At 35.3% G+C, this 18,096-nt stretch overlaps 1 protein-coding gene across 5 annotated transcripts in view; it reads left to right on the top strand.

Annotated features, from left to right (window-relative positions):
* STXBP5 (syntaxin binding protein 5) overlaps positions 1-18,096 on the top strand; it is a 218,665-nt gene that overhangs the window by 16,050 nt on the left and 184,519 nt on the right. For all 5 annotated transcript variants that reach the window (XM_020986570.2, XM_020986569.2, XM_020986574.2 and 2 more), the window contains exon 3: positions 17,906-17,987. In XM_020986570.2, coding sequence (XP_020842229.1) covers positions 17,906-17,987 — 82 coding nt within the window. The remainder of the gene's footprint in view (positions 1-17,905; positions 17,988-18,096) is intronic.

Here is an 18,096-nt window from a genome sequence, read left to right as displayed (position 1 = left end):
TTCTGTCATGAGCAAAACTTATAATACTCAAAAATATTTATCCCTGGCATCTCTTTAATATTTTACAATATTGAATGCTTCCATCTGTGTACTTTCTCCTTTTGGGAGTTTGAGACTGTTCTCTCTTGGTTCCTCTTACCTGTTTAACCACTGTTTCTCAGTCTCTTTTGCCCATTAACTGGGGATATGCCAAAGCTCTTTTCCCTTTTCTCTTCTCCTTTTATATTATCTCACTTGATAATTTCATCAGCTCTCATGGGTTTAATTATCATCTCTTTGCAGATGATTTCCAGTTTACTTATTCATCTTTAGTCTCTCTCCTCAGCTCTTGGCCCATGTTACCACTGCCCTGTTGGACATTTTAAAACGAATGGCATAGGGATGATAACTGAACCCATGGGAACTGAGATCACTGAAAGAGGGAATACAGATAGGAGAGGTCCAGGATAGAATTTTGGAATATGCCAGTAGCTAGAGAATAGTATGTGATACAGCAAGGAAAATAGCCATGGTGGCTACACAGATAGGAGAACCAAGGAAGAGCAACAACAGTATGAAAATGCAGAGAGGCGATAGTATCCAGGAAGGAAATAGGAAAATTAGCATGCTCCATTTTTTTTTCTATATAGCATTGAAAAGAGATTAGCTAGTACTTTGTGACTTATAAAATACTTTATATAAACTTACTATCTTTGGAGGCAGCCCATTCTATTTTCTGTTGCCTGTGCTTATTAAGTTTTTTCTTATGTTGAGCTTTAAATTTATCTCCCTGCATGGAACATAATAAGTGATTAATAACTGCTTGTTGACTGACTGATCCTTCATTCATTTAACAGCTCTTTAAAACTGCTATTCTTCTTTGACAAGTCAATATCTAAGGATCTAAGATCCTTCAACAAATGGCATCATTTGCATGGTTTTGAGTGTCTTTATTATCTTGATTTTTCTTTTTTGGATATTCTCAAGTTTATCAACATCTCCCCCACTTTCACAAATGGTAAGACAAAGTATTTAAAGATTAGAGATAAATGGATAGTCTATGACAAATCAAGACCCTTTTTGTTAAAATGCTTTTTCTATCTGGCACCACAATTTGTTGTTTAAAGAAGCAAAAACAATATCTACTTAATAATTATTGTTTCCATTTTAAAACTCATAATAGTGAAAATAATTATTCTTTTATTGCTCATAAAGAACTACGTGTAATTCTCATTTTTAATCCTTAGGACAGTGCTATGAGGTAGATTTTTTTTTCTTTTGGAAAATCTGTGATTTCATTAGTGTGGGGAACTGGGGACTCCAGGTGATTATTACTAATCTAAACTGTTTTGTAACTTAGAAGCCTTCTAGTTGTCTAGGGTGTTGGTGTCAAACTCAAACATAAATGGTGACGGGGGAGCACTAAACCATACATAAGGATCTCTGCATGCCTCATAGTGACTTAGAAAACCACATATCAATGTTATCTGTGGTTTGTTGTGTTTGTGTTTATTTTGTTAAATATTTCCCAATTACATTTTAATCTGGTTTGGGAGCCTGTTGGGGACTGATGTGTGGCTTGCAGATCATCTATTTGACACCTCTTGATTTAGGACACTGAATGCTTAAATTATTTGTTCAAAGTTACACTGTTATTGAAAGGATTTGAGCCAACTTCTTGCCACTCCGAGCTGGGTTTTCTATTCACTATATTACCCCTCATGACTTTCAGTGAAGTATGTAGATAGACAAGTATTATTAATCCTATTTTATATAATGAGAAAACTAGAGTAAGGAGAAATTAAGTGATTTGTTGATGTTCTATAACTACTTATGTGACAGTTAGGATTTGAAGCCAGTTGTTTAACTTCAAATTACTAATTTTTTCCTCTATACTATAGTTTTGTTAATAAAACTAATTTTTTTCTGAAACTTGTAATCATTAAAGCATATGGAATGGGAAAATTCTTCTAAAAGTTATCTAGTACTTCTTTGTTCCTTAATCATACTTCATTTAAATCTGTTGTGAATTCATAAAATGACTTAAAAACCTGCTTCACAGTGCTAGTGAAGTCCACTTTTTGTGAGAAAGTTGTTTATATCTAGCTTAAATTTTCTCTGCTTCAATTTAGCTCATTTTCAATTTTCTTTAAAAAAACATTTTTCCCTCTGGTGAAAAGAGGTGTTAATTGTTAATTTCTGTGATACTGAATGTAAGCTACTTGCAAGTACAATGTCATATTCTATTTATTTATATCCCTAGAGCCTAGCACATTTCCTGGCATATAGTGAGTGCTTAGTGGTAACTGCTTGTTGATGGATTTTAATTTATATGAAGATTTATTACTTATCACTTTTCATTTATTGTTGCTCAGTAGCCCCATTGGTTTTAATTTTATTTATCCATATCTTATTTATCCATAATCTTAAATGTTTGATCACTAATATTGATTTCTATGTGTTTTTTCATGAAATCTTAAAATTTGTTTAAATACGTATTCTTGCCAACTTGGCCCCAGAGGGTAGTTGAGAAAATATATACCCCTCTCTTCATTGCAGAACTAATGGGGAGAGGAGTGACACTGAGAGTGTGGAAGATTGCATACATGTTTGATGTATTAGTGTTTTGCTGAACTGTTTTTCTTTTAAAGCTTTTTACCACAAGAGAAAGTGTATTGGGGTATGGCATGGTGAGTAACATATTTGGAAATGCAAGTGATAAATATATAAAAACAAAACATAATACAATAGAACAAGTACACTCTCTGGAGTTAGAGGTTCTGGGTTCAAATGCCTCCTTCTTGCTTGACCTTGATCAAGTCACTTAACATTGCTTTGCCTAAGTTTCCTTATCTGTAAAATGAGGTTAGGCTATGTTACTGCTGACATCCCTTACAACTCTAGATCTATTATTGAATTTTGTTTTTAATGAGAATATATTTAATTAGTTTCAGGTGCCTTTTTAATAACTTATTGTGTATGGAAATTAAAGTTCATTGTTAATTTTCTTAGGAAATAACAAGTCATGAAGGAATTAACTTTCTGGTAGTGAGGATGAAGTTGAATGGTGTTTTCTTTGTGAATAGATAGCAAGCCTTATTATGCATATAACATTTGCAAGGCACATTATAGTTCCAAATGAGGCAGATCTTCAGAATGAATGATTATCATGTCATATGTAGAGGAAAGAAGCTATAGCGGCCATTGTGTAATGAATATAGGAACTAAATAGTTAAAAACTTAAGTAACCAATTATTAATGACTAAATATATTTAATGAGGATTATGCAAAATAGTTATATGTGTTAAATAAGAAAATTTTGGTTCTGCATGCGTATGTGTGTGCTTGGGAGAAATTTATTGATGATTTTTGTCATTGACTCTTTCAAAATTTGTTTGAGTGCAAATTATTAGTGTTAAGACACAAATTCCAAGGAAGGAGATAAGAGCCTTCTTTAATGATTCATTGTTTCATGTGAAGAATAATTGTTGGTTTAGGATGTTTTGTGTTCTTGGTAGTTTTGAAAGAAGCTTCATGGCATTAGTGTATTAATACTAATATGTTGATGTCAGGGCAGCTAGGTGGCGCAGTGGATAGAGCACCTGCCCAGAAGTCAGGAGGACCTGAGTTCAAATATGGCCTCAGACCAAACACTTGATACTTATTAACTCTGTGACCCTGGGCAAATCACTTTCTGCAGTCGCCTAAAAAAAAAATCTATCTGTCTGTCTGTCTATCTATCTATCTATCTATCTATCTGTCTGTCTATCTATCTATCTATCTATCTATCTATCTATCTATCTATCTATCTCTGTATATATCTATATATAGATGTGCTTACTTTTCTTTTGTCTGCTTTCATACTATAATTGGGTATTATTTGGAACAGTTTTATGATCTTTCCCATTAATGTATTTTGTCTCCATGTGCAGTAAAACTTTTAAACTCAATTTTGCTACCTTAATTTTACAAAATCACTACTTTTATGTTTTATTTTGTTTTAGAAATTTTATTTCATAAATCAAGTATAAGTTTTTGAAGATTTTTTTTGCATATAAACATTTTAGGGAAAAAAAACTTTGAATTTTAAATATTTTAAGTATCTATGAAAATCCTTCCCTCCAATACCCTTCTCACCCACACTGCTGATAACACAACCTAGTTCTAGATATGCTCTAAGGAGAGAACTGGAATGATAGCATTGTAAAAAATATGCAAAAATTTCTGAGTACATTTCCATTAGTTTTAGCAATAGGTTCATGGCAAATTGACTTCCAATAAACTCATACAAAGGTTGTTCCTTTTGAGAAAAAATTCACATTTCTCTCTACCTTTTTGGCCTCAGCAATTAATGTTGGTACACATGCAAAAATTACTTTCATGGAGGCCTTTTTGCAAATAATTATCAAAAGTTCAATACCAGATTGCCAGATATTTCATGAAATAATCTTCCTTGTGATTTATTCTCCCCTTTACCTGCAATTTCTTTTTTTTTCCCTCCAGTTTTGTCTAGAGTAAGAATACTTCTTATAGTCAGGAACTGGCAGCAGATGTACTTTAAAAATTAGTCTTAATAGTTGTTAGCTATACTTATTTTTCTCTAAGATGGAGAATATAGATGTATCCTGGATAGTTTGATTTTGATGCTAAGGCTCTTTACTACTTGCTTCTGTCAATTTTCTCTAAAATAGGGTTAGTGCATTGGGCAGTTACTTTATAAAAGACAAGCTCATAAGATGTGTAAGTATTACTTATGTGCTTTTTGATAATTTGTTGTTTGGATGTAGATATGTCTCTGGAGCAACTCTTTAAAAAAATTTCTAGAATGCTAAGATTGTTATATTTCTTACCCATTATAAGTCATAGTCCCTTTGGAGTTCAGAGACTATATGGTTTTAATATTTCTATTATGTCTTTCACTTAGAAAAAGGCCTTGCTTGTATTGTAGTAGATGCTTGATAAATGTTTACTTGATCTGAACTGTTGAATAGTTGTGGGAAATATGCTGTAGAGATAGCCTATGATAATTGAGGAATTACAGAGGAGCTATGAGTTTGTTGATTGTTGAAACTATGTGCATATCCAAATGAATATGTTTCTGTAGTACTTGGATATAAATGGTAGTTGTTCTAGAGTTATTATTAAATAATTACTGTATTTGTTTTTAGCTTTCTTTCATTACTAGTAGATTAATAATTCTTTCCCATCATTTTCCTTCCAAATATGTGGACTTGCTTGGTTTTTAAAGGCATCCCTGGTTAGGTTGTCTGTTGTAGAGAATGATTAATTCTGCCCTTTCTTTAAAGTACGTGATCTTTTCTTGTAATGGCAATGACTGCTTTTTCACAGCAGTGCCCTGCCAAAGGTGATTATAAATCCAGTGGCATCAACTACCTCAGTATTTTTGTGCTAAATTAATTTCCTTTTAGAGTATTTTTTCCCTTTCCTTTTGAAAAGGGAAAAAGAGAGAAAAGATATTCAGAGTTTTCCTTCATTTGTTACAGTTTTCATACTGTGATATTGTTTTTTAAAAATCTGTTGGTTTATCTAAGAATGGAAATGATCTTTGGTACTTTTGATAGAATCTGTGACTATGTATTTTTTATAATGCTTTCCACAGAATCTTACTGTGATGCCTCATCATGGTGTGAGGATGACCCTAGGTGACCTTGAAGCCCGTGCCAGTGCAGTGTAAGCTCTGGCAGGTTCTATCATTCTGAAATGACTTTGAGTATGGCAACAGACTATTTTCTGAGGACCGGCTCAGTGAAGTACAGAGAGGCTCATTACCAGTAGGCTGGTTAGTTGATGAATCTTTTGGCCATGGCCACTCCTGAAACAGAAAAATATAAAACACCATGCAGTGCTGGGAAATCCCTTCTACTTCATTAGTGACAGCTGCAAAGTGGGGTAGAAAGTAACAGAAGGTATTAAGAATCACATTGTATTAACTTTAATTTAACTAAGAATCACTTGTAACTCTGATAAGTACTTGCAAAAATGTCACCATTGAATTGCAGAGGGTAAAAAGGTAGAGAAAATTTTCAGACTTGTTAAGACCTTCCAGATTAAGTCATAATTTGGTAACTTAAGTGCACAGATCAGAAAAGGTGAGGATGCAAAAAACGTTTTAGGAAAGCATAGTTTAGGAAAAAGGAGTGAGAGAAGCCACAAACTTGAAAACTACAGAGAGAAGCCTTACATCTTAAGAGCATGATACTTTCTTTAGGAAAAGAATTAATAGGCCGTATTTGTAATAGTGTACAGATTACTTATATGAATGAAATAACAATCACTGAATGAAATCACACATTCACAGATATGTGTTTTGTGTAGCTTTGAGTAAGGAAACTCCTTTACCAATGCAAATCAGCAAGTGTTTTGTAACACAGTTACCAAAGATATTAAGAGAGGAAGTGATTTGCCTGGACTTACACAACCAGTGCCTGTTTAGAGGTTAGACTTCAACCTAAAGCTCCCATCTCAATTCAGTTCTTTATTCACAATACCATGTTATGTATATTAAATTACTTTTTAGTTTTGTTTACTTAATGATAAATAATTCCAATTGATTTGTCAGAGCAAAGATTAGAATCAATAAAAAGCAGGAAGGAAGAATAACAAAGATATGGCATATAATTGAAATAGTGCAATACAAAACTATTTTAACAGGCATTCAGCATTGAGAAATGGGAAGAGAACATTAGAAATGACATCAATAGTGATAATAAATAATTTCATACAAGTGTTTAACCACAATAAATCTGTTGCCACAACAGTAAGTCCAAAAGAGCCAAGAAAGTATCTTAGCAAACATTTGACATATATCAAGCTGATAGATACAGCAGCCAAAGGCTATGCTACTTAGATTATATATTCATTCTTATAAAGTTTGTTGGTTGATTATAAGCAGTACTATTTCATTGAGTAGGGAGATGTTATGGAGTAGAAAACTAATTTAAAGAAAGCTTGGCATGAGATCTAACTAAGCAAAGTCATGAAGATTATTCAAAGATGAAAATGGAGGGACAACAAATAGAAGAAATTTGTAGAAGATTTATAAGAATTACTAGTGCAGACTGTTTTCATCATTAGAGACAATGGAACTACCATTCACAGTTCATCATAAAAGTCACAATCCTGGATGTGTTTACAGAGGAGTTAGAAATGGCACTCTTTGAACAGACATGGGAAAAGCAGCTGGAATATGTGTAAAGGAGAAACATCCTAGAACAGAGAAAATTGTGATAGCATTAGTGAATCAAATCACAAGATATCAGATGGGAGGGAAATTATATATGCACAGGAAAAAAAAATCTCTGGCCATATTAACATCCCCCAAAAAGATAGCTAAGAAAGCCATAACAACTACTGACCTATTTGCCTTCTCTCCAAACTATATAAAATCTTTATTCTAGTCATTTATACATGAAATGAGGGCATTTTCATTGAGGATGCTGGTAAGGTACAAGCAGGCTTTTACAAGCTATACCCATAATGGACCATGTCTTTACTAATTCATAATTGAGGAAAATATGTACAGACTATAAGATTCTACTGTATAACTGTTGATTTCATAAAAACATTTGATTTGGTAGAACAATAAATATTCCTTTCCACCAGTAAATCTCTCATTGGTACATCAGTATCATTTAAGATTATTTGAAAGGTATAGCAAGAGAAATAATCTCATTCAGTGACTTTCTGCTCATAAGTAATCTGGCAAAATATAAAAATGGAGATATATACCCACCAAAGCTATTGATCATTGTGTTAGAAGAGATTGAGAACAAAATCTAAGTTAAAGAGTGAGTCCCTCTGAATACTAGGAGTCTCCAGATATTCCTGATAGCAGATGACACCATGGTCACTGTATCAAACTCCAGGACATTGCAGAGCCTCCTGGAAAAGATATATAACCACTTATGTGTTTGACTTGAACATCCATCCACACAGGAAAGGCTAAATGGGATGAAAAATGAATTTGGATGGAAAACCTGTTGATTTGTCCATCAGAATATGCATTTGGAACAGGTAGTACAGATAAAGTAGTTGAGCCCAGAATAAAAGAAGAGAAGATGGTCTGGATTGTCTTTAGGACATTACAAAGCTTCTTTGACGATCTCAAAGCCCTTTTGATAATCTTAAATTTCTTGTGAAAACAAAGGCCCTTGTTTTTTAATACCAACTGTCCCTTGGTGGTGTTATAACGTCAGCAAGCCATGAAATACAATAGTCTCTGAATTAAAGATGAATAACCCACAGATAGCAGTAGAGAGACGAATGGTGGGGTGTGACCAGGCTGCTATATATAATCAATGAAGAATTTTGAAGAAGACCTGGAGTAACAGATGTCATCAAGAAATTATGACAAGAAGAAAAGCTGGGTTGATAATATGGCAAGGGCGAGGAATATTGGTATAGCCAGAGGCATGCAATCCTTATTCCTTTCAAATATTAGGAGAAAGCAAGGAAGGCCTCCAATATATTAGGTAAACCCCCTAGGAACTTTTGGGTGGATATGAATCAGTCACACAGGATGGGAAGGCATGGATGGGTTGTGATCTGCATCTATTGGAGGAGCACCTAACATGACACAATCATAGATTTACATGAATATAGTAATGTGAGTTAATTTATTTTAAAGTGTATTTATGACAAATCTTCACCTTTTAAAGAACTAGTAATGATAAATACAGTTAGATAAGGTCTAACTCCTCATTTATTTCTTTTATTTTTAATCTTCTAATTCTTTTCTTTTTTCCTTTTTTAAGCTTTAATTTTTATTTAGTATTTTATTTTCCCGCAGTTACATACAGAAACAATTTTTAACATTTGTTTTTAGAACTTTGAATTCCAAATTCTCTCCCTTCCTCCCTCCCCATCCCACCCCCATTGAGAAAGCAAGCAATTGCATATAGGTTATACACGTGTAGTCATGCATAACATATTCATAATAGTCATGTTATCAAAGAAAACAGACAAAAAACTCAAGAAAAATAAAGTTTAAAAAAGTAGCTTCAGTCTGTATTCAGACACCAACAGTTCTTTCTCTGGAGATGGATAGCATTTTTCATTGTAAATCCTTTAGAGTTGTCTTGGATCATTGTATTTCTGAGAATAGCGAAGTCATTCATGGCTGATCATCTTACAATATTGCTGTTACTTTGTATACAGTACATTTTGCTTTGCATCAGCTCATGCAAGTGTTACCAGGTTGTTCTAAGAGCATCCTGCTCATCATTTCTTATAGTATAATAGTGTTCCATCAAAATCACATACCACAACTTGTTCAGCCATTCCTCAATTGATGGGCATTCTCTCAACTTCCAATTCTTTACCCTCAGAAAAGAGCTGCTGTAAATATTTTTGAAGATATAGGACCTTTTCCTTTTTTTTTTTTGTTAATCTCTTTTGGGTTACAAACCTAGTAGTGGTATTACTGGGTCAAAGGGTATACATAGTTTCATAGCCCTTTGGGCATAATTCCAAATTGGTCAACAGAATTGTTGAATCAGTTCACAACTCCACCAATAGTGTTTTAATGTCTCATTTTCTGCACATCCCCTCCAACATTTGTTATTTACCTTTTTTGTTGTATTAACTAATCTAAGAGGTATGAAGTAGTACCTCAGATTGTTTTAATTTACATTTCTCCAATCAGTAGTGTGTTTTTTTTTATATGGCTGTAGATAGCTTTGATTACTTCATCTGAAAAGTAATCATATCTTTTGATCATTTATCAGTTGGGAATGGCTCTTATTTTTATAAATTTGACTCAGTTCTCTATATGTTTGAGAAATGAGGCCTTTATCAGAGAAAATTGCTTCAAAAATTTTTCAGTTACTATCCTATTTCCCTCCATCCATTTCTCTCCCTTTTATTCTATTCTCTCTCTCCTTTCACCCTTTACCTCCTCAAAAGTGTTTTGCTTCTGACTACCCCTCCCCTAATTACCCCTTCTTCCCACCCTTCTCTTATTCCCTTCCCCTCCTATTTTCCTGTAGGGTAAGTTAGATTGATTTCTATACCCAATTGAGTACATATGTTATTCCCTCTTTGAGCCAGTTCTGATGAGTTCACTCACTCATCCTTACCTCCCTCCTCTTCCCCTTCATTGCAAAAGCTTTTTCTTGCCTGTCTTATGTGAGATAATTTATCCCATTCTACTTCTCCCTCTCTCTTTCTCCCTTCCTCTCTCAAACCTTAATTTTATTTCTAGGTATCATTCCTTCATATTCAACCCACACCTCTGCCTATATATGCTCCTTCTAACTCCCCTAATAATGAGAAAGGTTTTATCTTCCCATGTAGGAATGTAAACAGTTTAAACTTAAGTCCCTTATGATTTCACTTTGCTGTTTACCTTTTTATACTTCTCTTGTGTTTTTTTTTTTAGCTAGGCAGTGGGGTTAAGTGACTTGCCCAGGGTCACACAGCTAGTAAGTGTTATGTGTCTGAGGCCAGATTTGAGCTCAGGTCCTCTTGAATCCAGGGCTGGTGCTGTTAACAACTGTGACACCTAGCTGCCCCTGACTCTTGTATTTGAAAGTCAAATTTTCTGTTCAGCTCTGGTCTTTTCATCAAGAATGCATGAAATTCAGTATTTTGTAACTTTGTACACTATATTGATTTGAGTCTGATCTTAAGCATTATTAAATTTCCACATTAATCATAAGCCATCATTGCTTTTAGATTTAAAATTCATTCATTGATACTTCTGACTCCATTTAAGTTTTTGTGGTTGATTTCCCCTGACATCTCACCCCAGCCTAGGCTTAAACTTTGTTAAAGGAAAAGAAGCTTGATCAGAGTTAAATTTCTAATATATTTATGTTTATCTGACTATTAAGGTATAATGCCTAAACTCAGTTTTTTCTTAGTTCTAACTCTTTGTGTGTTACCTTAATAAGTAGCACTAACTTTAAGCTTAATCTGTCAGTCAAAAAAACCCTTGCCTCTTAAATATGTTCTGGTTTAGAGAGGAAGATATTTTATTTAGGAAATAAACTAACTTCCCTTTTTACTGGGCTTAAAGTCTGAAAGTTTTTGAACTGTGGTTCCGCAGGGCACTGTTTGATTTACCTTCCCTAGCATCTTTTTCATCCTCTGGAAGAAACCCTTACAGAAAGGAAATTCGTTTTTATGTAGTTATATATAACATGATTTTTACTGTTGAACAGGATTTTTTTTTCTTGTAACATTGAAGAAATGGTATAAATGGTCTTAAATTTCTTTTTACACTTGTAGTTCACATATTTAACATTGTGGATATGACAGGCTCAGGGATAGGCAGAGGAAATAGTACTTAGAGGAAGAATAAAGTAATAGGGACAAACCTGGGAGGAGTCAAGGAAACCCCAAATCCTGAGTCCATTAATCTGGATTATTTTTTATAAATATTTATCAAAGGATATTAATAAGCACATTTTTATTCAACATGCTTACTAGTCCAGCCATCTCTTTTTAAAAGTGTGTTGCAGATATACCTCTCTGGTTAGAAGTTTTGTTTAATGATTTTAGTTGCTTTCCTCTATATTCCATTACTCTACTTCAGAGGATCTATGATCTTATCATTGTGAGTACTTCCTCCAGTGATTCAAGATGCAGCCCACCCAAGCCTATTCAAATGTTCATCCTATAAGACTCTCTTAAGTCTACCATAGGTACTCTATCTGAATCTATTTTAGTCACCATGTCTTTTTTCCACATATGTTAGAGTTATTCTTGGAATTGGTAGAAATTGAAGAGGAGGATTGATCAGATTCTCTATTCATATTTCTTTCTACATTTAGCTGCAGTCATCCTCTAAATGAGTGATTTGTAATTGAACTGTTATATACAAAAAAAAAAGAAACAGGTCACAGCATAAAATTTTTGAATCTAAGAGATTGTAGCGAGTAGAGTTCTCAGGATGAGTGAGGATAAGATTAAATGCTCTTCAGGTCTTTGTCTTCAGTTGGACCTCCACCAAGTATCTGATACCTTAGGAACTTTGAGGTCTTAGATCAGCTATTGGAGGAAAGGGCAAGAGTTCTCCAAGTAGCTAGTGATGAAGTAGGGTTGGATGATAATCCCCAGGAGTCTGGAGCCTCTTGCAGGACCAGAGATGATTTTCCACCAACTACCCAGTCAGCACAGAGTCTCCTCAGATTAGCTCTTGGGGGATGGATGTGACAGCTCAAACCCCAAGGCTTAGTACTGAAAATAGCAGTTCACTCCTCTAGGTCTCAGCACCAAAAGATGTCTTCTGGGTGTGTCAATAGGGAGGACTTTGATTGCCAAACAGGATTTCATATTTTTGATCATGAGGTAATTGCTTGCTAAGGTATATAAACAAGTATATGTGGCTATATAAGTAAATTAATATTATAATAAAATATTACTATTAATATATAGCTTTTATTTCCTTTCTGTAAGGGTTTCTTCCAGAGGATGAAAAAGATGCTAGGGAAGGTAAATCAAACAGTGCCCTGCGGAACCACAGTTCAAAAACTTTCAGACTTTAAGCCCAGTAAAAAGGGAAGTTAGTTTATTTCCTAAATAAAATATCTTCCTCTCTAAACCAGAACATATTTAAGAGGCCATTGTAGTTTATTGAATAGGGAAATGGGTGTGACATGGTCAGATTTGAGCTTTGGAAAGGTTAGTTTGATAGCTGAATAGAAGATGGGCTGGAGTGGAGCGAAACTTGAGGCAAGCAGATCCACCAGAAGACTTTTAGTAGTCCAGGTTTGAGTTGACAAAGGCTTGTACCAGGGAAGTGGCACTGTCAGAGGAGAGAAACGGGGCATATAGGAGAGTTATTATGAAGGGTAGAGTTTACAAGACTTGGCAACCGATTGGATGTGGTGGTAGTGGGGGCTGGGATGGGGCAAGGTTGAAAGAATGAGGAATCAAGAATGGCACCTGTGTTTCAAGCCTCGGTGACTGGGAGGATGTTGGCATCCTCCTCAAAGACCATTCAGTCCAGCTCTTTCGTTTTGCAGATGAGGAAAGAGTCCTAGGGCAGTTAAGGGGATTGTCCAAGATCACATAGGTAGTCAACCTGACAGCCTGGATTTGAACCCAGCTTTTCTGACTCCAGAGCCAGGTCTCTTTCTTTTCTTCCTTGCACTAAACTGAATACTGTCACAATTTTGGAAACATAGGGAAAACTTCCCAGTAGTTAGAAATTATAAAGCATATAATGAAAGCCCATGGTCAGGAAAAACAAGTAATCAAAATATCCCAATGGGTTGGGTTTTTTTTTTTTGGTTTGTTTTAGTTGCTTTTAACTAGCTAAACTAATGATGTCAAATGGAAGACTTTAGCACTTGCTTCTCAAGGAGAATAACAGTCTTTCCCTTGCAGATGTCCCTCTGGCTTTCACATAAGAATGCTGATCTACATAGGGGTGTGGGGAAGGAGGAAACATTATAAAAATTCTGATGTTAAGGAAATAAAAGCTATATATTAATAGTAATATTTTATTATAATATTAATTTACTTATATAGCCACATATACTTGTTTTTATACCTTAGCAAGCAATATCATCTACCTTTGGAGGGGAAGATTGGCACTTTTGATTAGTTATAAACATCTTAAAAAGGAAGCATTTATATGATAAATAGGGATTTAGAACCTCAGAGGGCAGACATTGTTGAAATCATTGCAGCAGTTAAAGTTTTGTTGGCCCTGCAACACATGCTAGGGACATTGCAAGGATACCAATGGAGTACGTGGATTGTTGTCTTCCACTGTTGCTCTGTGGAAGATTATCAGATGAAAGTTATCTATTATATTATTCAAGATATTTTGCATGATTGTGATCAATGGGTGGGAGACAGACACCTTGTTAGAGATATTTTAAAGTGATATTTTATCCTATTATATGAAATATTTTTTAGATAGTTAATCAACAATAACCATAGTGGGTTTTATATTCTTTACATCTTTCAGTCAATTATATGATTGTAAAAAGTTGATCTACTATAGGATATTGAAGCCTTCCTGTTCCCTTTTCATGCCTTCAAAAGTGTCGCTTCTGATACATACTGACTCTGTGACCCTTAGCAAGTCACTTAACCTCTCACTATGCTAGGTTAGTCAGACTACATTGCAAAACAAGAGCTAATCCTCAGTGGTGGAATGAATTTACTGATTAGGAATTGTTAAGTCAGTGAACTCTGTCCAGTCCAAAAAAATCTCTCTTTTTTTATACATATCACAAATATGCCCTCTAAAATTGGATTCAATATTTAATGAGCTTGGCCACTGAAGAGTAGAGATAGAACACCATTTCATCTATTTTTTGGTTTTGTAATTATTTTGGCTTTAAAATAATAGTATTACATTGTTGACCTCATTTTCGTCTTTTGAATGAAAAAACAACAGCCACTTCAAAACTTTAGTTTCAGATTCAGTTTCAGACACTTACTAGCTATGTGACCCTAGGCAAGTCCCTTAACCTCTATCTGCCTCTGTTTCCTCAAATGTAAAATGGAAATTATAATAGCACTACTGCATATAGTTATTGAGAGGATGAAATGAGGTAATGTTCATAAAATGTATGCAACGGTGCCTGGCGCAAAGTAAATGCTTGTTTCCTTTCTCCCCTTTCCACTATGAAATGTAATAGAAACATAGTGGGTATAAATGTAAAGGCCTGCCCATTATGTGCAAAAGTACAGCCTTGGAGAGAGGTGGCTGTGTAGCAGATACAGTTACTGTGAAAAAAGAGCTCAGAGTTTAGGAAAATGCTAGTTCAGTAGTATTATAAGGTGGGCAATAAAACTAATGCATTCAAAAGCTACATAAGTAGATATATAATATCTTTTATGAGAGAGACTCTCTTCTGTATTCTCTCCTTATTACCTGATACCTACCATAGCACCCACGTATGGTCCAGGGTGCCACAGGTTAGAAAGAACATCGATAAACTAGAGTACATCCAGAAGAGGGCAGTGAATTGGGTGGGGAGACCATGCTATCTATGCAGAAATTTGTTGAAGAAAGTGAGGATATTAGCCTAGAGAAGACTTATGGTGTTAAAGTTTACTTTTGAACATTGAAAGGATTGCTATTGGGAATAATAGAAATAATAGTAATAATAGTAACAGTAACTTGCATTTATATAGAGCTTTTAGATTTGCAAAACAATTTATGTGTATTCTAATTCTATTCTTATTTTACATCTGAAAAAACTGAAGTTAACTTGATGTCACCTAACTACTAACTACTAAATGTCCTTTCTGCCTGTAGGTCTAGCATTCTATCCGCTGTGCCACTTAGCTGCTTTAAAAAATGGATGTGGACATTGGCTCTCTTTGGTCCTCATTCTAGATCTGCTTCATACAGAACCTGTTAGTTGAGTATGACATCAAGGTTGCATGTTGGGTGATTGGAAGGATGGTGATGCCCTGGACCAAAATGAGGAAGTTTGTTAGAAGAGTGGGTTTAGGGGGCAAAGGAGAGAAAATAATATAATGAGATCTGAGAAGACAGTTGCAGCCCCTCCATACCGATAATCCTGTGTGACTCTCTTTATCCTACACAAAAATGAAAGAGCTAGTGGGCATTCTTACCCACTAGCTATTGTACCAGGAGCACAGAGCCTACCTTTTGAGAAGTGCATATTGTAGACACCTGCTGATCTGTGAGGCAGGATATGGAGTACTTGGGGGGTGAGGATTTTACTTTCAAAGCTGCTGTAGGTCACTAGTTCGTAGGTCATGATTAGCTTGAGGGGCTGTGAAACTGTCTGAAAGTATTGCACAACAATGAATATAGAAGGTAATGTGATTGTGTTCAAGACAAGCCTATGATTGGCTGTGTTGGGGAGGGTGTATATAAAACTAACAGTGAGTCATATGTCATTTAAAATGTTTTTTCTAGAAATTATTAATTTTGAAACTATGAAAATGATATACTATTGCAAGATTGTTTAGGCTTGATTTAAGGAAAATTTCACTAATAATTAGATCTATCCAGAAGTAAAACAAGCTGGATTAAGAGATAAGAGGTTTCCTTCATTGAAAGTCCTCAAACACACACTTAGATAACTATTTGTAAGTTGTGGGCTGTAGTAAGAAGCCACGTTTGGTCTCTTCACAGTAAGTAGTGCCCTGCAAGTTACGTATTTAACTTACATAGAGGTGAAGTTGGGTGGTAGTGAGGAGGTCTCCAATCAGCTGGAATTTATTGGGTGTGTCTTTAAAGGTATTTAGGGGGAACTTCTTCATGGAGTATGGTCATGCCTACTAACTAGCACCTCTTTTATAGGACACAAACAATTTCCACTTGCTTTTAAGTAATAGTGACTGAGCATTGCCTCTAAGGTTAATTTTAATAATAATAGTGATAATTAATTAATAAAGAACAGGTATTTGGCATGCCTCCATTTTCACCAAAGACTGGCTGGATGTGTCTTCCTTCTTATTGACCTGACAATATCCTTGGGACCTTCCCTGGCAACCCCAAGTGGGGGACATTTTAATGAGGAAGTGGGCTAAGAATCCTGAGATCCTCTCTATCTTTGGGAGGGGAAATGACAGTGGGCTGGGTCTCAGATGTGTCTAATCATATTCCTTTTTGACTCCTAAGGAATGCAAATTGCTAACAGTCTTAATCAGAGAAACATAAGCTATCTCAATCAGGTTTTTGGCTGGCTTGTTCTCCTTTTTGTAGATCATGTCACCCCAAACTTTAATGAAGGGAGCCAGGACAAAGCTCATACTTCCTGGGCAAGGGTCTGACTCAAACTGGGTCCTGTTTATTGATTAAACCAAAGGTAGGTGCCGGGAGCGCCTGCATCCCTGGCTGTGGTATGATGCCGGCAGAGTGTGAAGAGAGAAAGAAACACGGGCCAGATGAGAGCAGTGAAGAACAAACTCTGTTTATGGATCTGAGGGCTCAGGCTTATATAGTACTGGATCAAGCGGTAGTAACATTGGTATTCATGAAAAGTACAAATCTAATTAGGTGTTTTCCTTACTTCCTTGTACCTTGTCTGTTACATTCTTTCCTGCATCCTGTCCTGTACCCCATCCGTTTCCTCCCTTCCTGCATCCTGTTTTCAAGAGACAGAACAGGGGTGTGGTGAGCCGACATCCTGAGTTTCACAGCTGTCAGGCTTAGTACAAGCTGCAGGTAAGACCCGGGCTGGCCTAAGCCTTCCAACTCCCTAAAGCTGGCCCTCTACAGGTAGGAGGGTCGCCTTTGGGTGGGGCCCAGCCCAAACTAGTTAATGAGCAGATGCCTTGGGAGCTAAGAGTGATCAAATTACCTTGCCCTTCAGTGACTACTACACTTTTTCAGGAGTGGAGTTTTGACAAAAGAAGGAAAAAGAATGGATCACAAATTAATAATTGGTGCTAAAATAGCAATTTCTATAGCCAAAGGAAAACATTTGAAAAATTTTAAATAATTTAATTCATATTTCTAAAGGTTAATGCATATTTGTGTTTGTAGATCACTGATTTTTAGAAAGGGTTTACTTTATATTGGAGTACTTAATTTTTATTTCTTTTTGTTATTGTTTAGTTTTTTCAGTGGTGTCCAACTCTTTGTGACCCTATTTGGGGTTTTCTTGGCCAAGACACTGGAGTGGTTTTCCGTTTCCTTCTACAGCTCTTTTCACAGATGAAGAAATTTAGGCAAACAGGGTGACTTGTCCAGGGTCACACAGCTAGTAAGTGTCTGAGGTCAGTTTTGAATCATGAAGATGAGTCTTCCAAACTCCAGGCCCTGGCACTCTATCTACCTAACTGCCCTTTAATTCTTAACAAAAGAAAATTTACTAATTAGTTGAATATACAATAAATAATAATCTAAATGTTAAGACTGTTTATTGCATAAACAGGTAACTAAAATATGTATCTCAAGCTATTTTGTATATCTTTTGTCATCTTCTCAACAAAAATTCCTTAATAGCATTAATCACAGCTTTGGTCGTCCAGGAGTAGAATGTTATTGCCAGCATGACAGTGGTGCTGCAGTAATCCAGCTCCAGTTCCTGATTAATGAGGTTGGTGAATTACTTTAATCTCTCTTAGTTGTGTGAGGATCATTGATACATCATATTTTTCTTCTGGTTTCTAAATTGTGGAGTATAGCCAAAAATGTGTTTGCAATTC

Source organism: Phascolarctos cinereus, unplaced genomic scaffold, assembly GCF_003287225.1.
Source record: "Phascolarctos cinereus isolate Bilbo 61053 unplaced genomic scaffold, phaCin_HiC Scaffold_5;HRSCAF=322, whole genome shotgun sequence".
NCBI classification, from domain to species: Eukaryota; Metazoa; Chordata; class Mammalia; order Diprotodontia; family Phascolarctidae; genus Phascolarctos; species Phascolarctos cinereus.
The sequence above is the reverse complement of the archived record's forward strand: the minus strand, read 5'-3'. Positions and strand labels throughout refer to the sequence as shown.